The sequence below is a fragment of the Cydia strobilella genome, chromosome 20 (assembly GCF_947568885.1).
Source record: "Cydia strobilella chromosome 20, ilCydStro3.1, whole genome shotgun sequence".
Classification (NCBI taxonomy): domain Eukaryota; kingdom Metazoa; phylum Arthropoda; class Insecta; order Lepidoptera; family Tortricidae; genus Cydia; species Cydia strobilella.
Window position 1 is genome coordinate 10,154,244 of NC_086060.1, and position 5,554 is coordinate 10,159,797.

A 5,554-nucleotide genomic window follows, 5' to 3' on the forward strand; every position below is an offset into this window, starting at 1 on the left:
AGTTAGCTTGTTTGACGGTATTAAAAAATTGTTAAATAAAATGTCAATGGGCCGTTCTTTTTAGGCGTATGAACAATGAAATACCTCCTATAATTCGCGCAGGTGGTACAAAACTAAACATGTTTAGTAAATAAAACGTAAAATAAAATGTATTATGGGTTCTAATTTAAAGAAATCATAAATCGCAATCACACCAATTAATGTACACCACATTTAATCTTCACAACATTTGTTTATTTATTTTTTGGAATTAGAAGTACGAAAAAACTTCGAGGTCAAAATTACCCATAAAATTATGATATTTTCATCTGGTATCCCTAACATGATTGTTATGCAGCTAAATTAAGAAGAAGTTTAAAAATGGCTGACCTCAGACTCCTACCTACCTACGTAATTTGGGCGGATAATTTTACAAATAATGTTTTGTTAATTTGGGTAAATAATTGTCATATTTTTATTGAAATCGTTTGATTCTACATTGCTTTGAGTGTAACGTAATTTTACGATGTTATTCTCACATATTGCGTTAAGAGGAAGGTGTAAAATACCGTACTTACGTGTGAAAGGTTAGGATCTCATATTTTTGCTCAGAGCGGCTATTACAGCCGATTACAGAACAATTCACCAGTATTTTATCAAAGCATTCAAAACGCTAACCATCACTATATTTCATAAGAGAGCACAATTTCATACAAAACAACGATAATTAAACAAGCAACGAACAAACATGACATGTCACGTACTTATTTGTTTGCCACAACCTCGGTTGTGGCAGCGGTGGAAAAGTGAAACTATGACAAGGACAAACAATAACAGCGCTTTCTCTGCTACTCCTACTGAAAGATACATAAGACTATCCCGTTCGGTCATTTTCCCCCACCCCTCATGACCGATCCGGTTATACTAGATTCATGTTAAATACGGTGACATTTCAAACAATCGTCGGCCATTTTGAAATTTTTTGGCAGTTTAGGCATCGAACGCACAGACCAATCGGCATTCAGCCACAATGAGGGCTATCGTGTTTTTGCTCACCAGTTGGCGCCTCTGTTGATGGTGGTCCAAAAGACTAAAGAACAGCTGTCAGTCATTGAAGAGACAAGTGACATTTGACATTTCGAACTATGGAAAAGACCACCATCTACACTAGCGCCCCTAGCGGCGAATTTATACGCGTTAGCCCTCATTGAAAATTGTGTAAAAATTCTTGAAACGGCTATTAAATTAATCAAATTAAATATTTTAAAGCATAAACAAAAAAAAATTATAAACGTCAGTATTTTTAAAGTATAACTCATTTATACCTACTTGGTTCGTATGAATTAGTGACGACATAATTTGAAAAAAAGCTGTAACTCACGAGTAAGTTATAGCATTTTTTTTTTTCAGGATCTATAACCCGCGGGAACAATATAGGCCTTTGTCCTTCCTGCATGAAATAAGATCTTTTTCGAGCAAGTGTGATGAAAAATAATTATCATCTAACTAAATTTTATATACCTTCTAACAATAGAAGAATTTAAATCAAGTCAAGAACATGTATTTACTTACATTTTTCGTGCCTTTATTAGGTTTTAATTATTAACTTTTCAAAAAAGGAAAACCTACTTCAAAAGGGATACATACATAAAATATTATTGTATACCTTTTGTATGCGCTCGCATCTGACATGTTTGAAATTGGTGCCAAGCCAAATCTTAAAAGCGTAACGCGGCGTACTACGTAGGCGAACAACACGCGAACGCGCATGTCAGATGTAGAAGTGTCCTACGTGGGTGATCTCGTTGCGAACGCGAACGCCGTGGGCCCGCCGCGCCGCTTCGCTTCGCGTTTGCGAGTTGTTCGCATACGTAAGACGCAGTGTAACACACTGTCGTACCGAATGCCAACCTTGTTGCGATTCGGTAAGAATGAAAGAAAGCAAGGCCATTAGTTGCTTTGGGGTATTATATATTTTACAAATATTGTAACAATTTGTCTTCCAATTTGGACACCTTTGCATCGGGAGCGATGGGGGGTGGGTTATTTGAATAGTAAAGATAGGTTTTTATTTTAGTAGTGTAAGTTAGTTATGTAAACAATACACAAATGATTATGTATTGTGGTTCTGTGTGTAATATTTTTATGTTACATTTGTCTTTGGTATGCTTTACTACTTCTCCTACTAACTAGGTATCTACTTCTACTAGTTACAATAAATAATAGTCAAACCGTACTATTATTATAATTTCTGGAAATTGACCGAAGAGCTGGCGGCTTCCTCGCCCAACGTATCAGCATTGCGATACATCGAGGAAATGCCGCCAGCATCCTTGGTACAATGCCTCAAGAGCCTATTTTAGAGTTAAGTTAGTTATTAGTTTCGTTTACGCAGTACCACTGTATATATCTTGTATGTAAATAAACGGATCTTTATTTCTGGAAATTGTTTTAAATGGATACCAAAACAGAAGCTTAGGTAGGTAGGATTATATTTAGTAGGTGTCTGAAATTTAGTCGTTTGATTAATTAATCAAAGTACTGTACTTAAGCAGCAAAGTGATAGTTTTCCAATACAATGTCACCTAACAAACACATTTGAAATGCACCACAATTAAGTAACCACTAGTCGACCTTATATTAATGTTTAGAAGGTTCATCAACAGTTAGCCAATTGCGTTTCGTCCACGGACCAAAAGACAGCACCCGCTTTACGCACATCACGTATTAATGCTAGTATATAAACCAAGCCCTGGACACCCATGGCATACATTGTGTATCGCCAGCCGGTGGCGATCAGTCGCGTCACAAAACAATTGAAAACAGTGCATCATGAAAGTTATAGTGCTTCTTTCCATCGCGGCGTTCGCCAGTGCTCACCAGCCAGCATCAGAACTCGTTAGAAACATTTATAGCGAATGTTTGAGCCAATATTCAGTGGAGTGTGTGAAACCGAGAGCGTTGGAATGGATTTCGCGAGTAGCTAACGATGATGAGATCAAGATCACTGAAGATTTGTCCATCGTGAAGACCGCCATTTTGGATGAGGAGCCTAGAGCAGCTAAGGATGACGCGTACGCGATTGTCGACAAAATTGATGGGTTTTTGCAAACTCATACGTTGAGAGTGAAAGTTCCTGAGGAGATCACCAAGAGCGCAGCGTCGGAATATGTGCCACGATCTCTGCTTTCTGGCTTGCCTTCAGAACTGGACATGCCTCTGGATGGTGAAGAAGATGTTGAGGTGTTCGAAGGCAGGAAGAAGAAAATCAAGCTGCCCAAGCCTTTGAGGATCAAGAGCAGTGAGAAATTCTTTCAATTTATTTGATTGTGCTACTTTAAAATTAGTAACCATATATTTATTAAATGTTACTTAAAAGTTATATTAACTACAATTTTTGTAAATATATAGACATTCAAAGATTTAATTATTTTGTAGCAAAATAATTAACTGTATGGAAAAAATCCTGCAACGTCAGTTTTCTTGCTTATGCCTTTAAAAAAGATTTTTTTGTTTTTCAGAGCACGGTCTCATCAAGAAGGTGTTGCTGCCTTTCCTCCTCGGCCTGAAGTTCAAGGCCTCAGTCCTGGTGCCCCTGGCCCTGGCCCTCATTGCCCTGAAGACGTGGAAGGCTCTCACCCTTGGTCTCATCTCCCTTGTGCTGTCTGGTAAGTCAATTTTTCAGACGAAAGCGGTAGACTAAATTTTTGATGATAGTTTGAACTTACTATTAACAGCTGCAAAATAATTGTTTGGTACACAAAACTTAATTACTACTACAACAGCCACATTTTAATCTACAGGTGCCATGGTTATCTTCAAGTTTACTAAGCCCAAGGTAGTGAACTACGAGGTGATCCACTACCCTCAGCACCATGTGGAACATCACGTCGACCACCACGCCGGCTGGGAGCACGGCCCCTACCAACGCTCCTATGAGGACGCCCAGGAACTGGCGTACAACGGACAGATCTAAACTGACACTGGCATTATTTACTAACTTATTTATTTATTGAAACGAACTGTAAATAAAGTATGATAAGTCTCAATTTATATTCGAGTTTGATTCTAAATGGGCAGATTTTTTTGTCGATTTTTTTTCGCCTAGATTTGTATTCGATCTGGGCGGAACAAATATGTAATCAAAACTTTCCCGTTTTTGTAACTAAAATGAAGATTTTTTAGGACATACCGACAGTGAAATTGCGGTTTTATTGTACAGAATACGGAACTCTATCTGTCCATCAAACTTTATTGTAATGTACCGAAAAAATGTACAACAAAATTAAAAAAAAATCTGCCAAATGGGTTATATTATGGAGTGTTTTGTCAACCCTTAGCCAAATTTTAAAAAAAAGTTTTTTGACAAAATTTGGCTAAGGGTTGAAAAAACAGCCAATATGTATGCGTAAAAAATGTTTTATTTTTAGGGTTCCGTACTCAAAGGGTAAAAACGGGACTCTATTACTACTCCTTTATCCGTCTGTCTGTCACCAGGCCCGTGACAGACAGTTGAAATTTTCACAGATGATGTATTTCTGTTGCCGCTATAACAACAAATACTAAAAACATAATAAAATAAATATTTAAGTGGGGCTCCTATACAACAAACGTGATTTTTTGCCGTTTTTAGCGTATTGGTACGGAACCCTTCGTGCGCGAGTCCAACTAGCACTTGGCCGGTTTTTCCATTCCTTATTCACTGCCTGCCGGGCTAGCACATGATTGGCGCTAGAGTATCTCGCCGCGACATAGACTACCCGTCCCTCTTTGACTCATACATTTAGTAAAAGACGGGTAGTCTATCTCCGGGCGAGATACTATCGCTCGTCGCTCCCCTCCTGTGTTAGGCTAGGCCTACTGGTTGTGAATAATTATCTATACATATAATAAAGCGGAAGAGGGTCGAAAGTCTGTACGTGTAATGGAAGATATTCGAAAAAAAATGGCAGGGGATACTTAGAATCGATAACAGAACACATTCCAACAGTTTTTAGAATTTTTGTCTGTTTATCTGTTTGTCTGTTTATCTGTTTGTCTGTTTATTTGACCGCGCAACTAATGAAAACGTCTCTCTCTCCATGTTGGGTCAGCTATTTTTCTTATGTCGTCTTCCCAACGTTTAAATTGTCCTCCTTCGTTTCTTTTCCGTGGTTGTGGGCAATAATAAATGGGGCATTTTCTATGAAAAGGGACCTTATTGTCGAGGGCGCTTACGCCGCACAACGTCGCGCGGCATTGTATTTATATCGGAGCTTCGTTTATAATGGCGTAAGCGCCCACGACAATAAGGTCCCTTTTTATAGGAAATACCACAAATATCGTCCGACGTAATTTATATTAGTACCAAATCGAGTGGCGGAAGACAAGGGAGCCTTTAGGCGGAGTAGGTCACTTTCTTAGGGGGTCACTTTCGAGTTAGATCACGTTCTGAGGACGTTAGTTTCGAAGGAGGACACTTTCTGAGGAAGTCTGTCAACTGTCACTTTCGGAGTTCGTCACATTTTTTTGCATAGTACGACGCCTTTTCGACGCTTTGTCAAACACAAAAGCTGTAACTCGGACGCCGCGTCAC

The 5,554-nt window shown here is 38.7% G+C and overlaps 1 protein-coding gene across 1 annotated transcript; it reads left to right on the forward strand.

Moving 5' to 3' along the window:
* Positions 1-2,535: 2,535 nt before the first annotated feature.
* Positions 2,536-4,032, forward strand: LOC134750597 (uncharacterized). The gene is made up of 3 exons (XM_063685799.1): positions 2,536-3,280; positions 3,501-3,647; positions 3,783-4,032. Exons 1-3 carry the CDS (start codon positions 2,812-2,814, stop codon positions 3,953-3,955), a joined length of 789 nt encoding a protein of 262 aa, XP_063541869.1. The 5' UTR covers positions 2,536-2,811; the 3' UTR covers positions 3,956-4,032.
* The last annotated feature ends 1,522 nt before the right edge of the window (positions 4,033-5,554 follow it).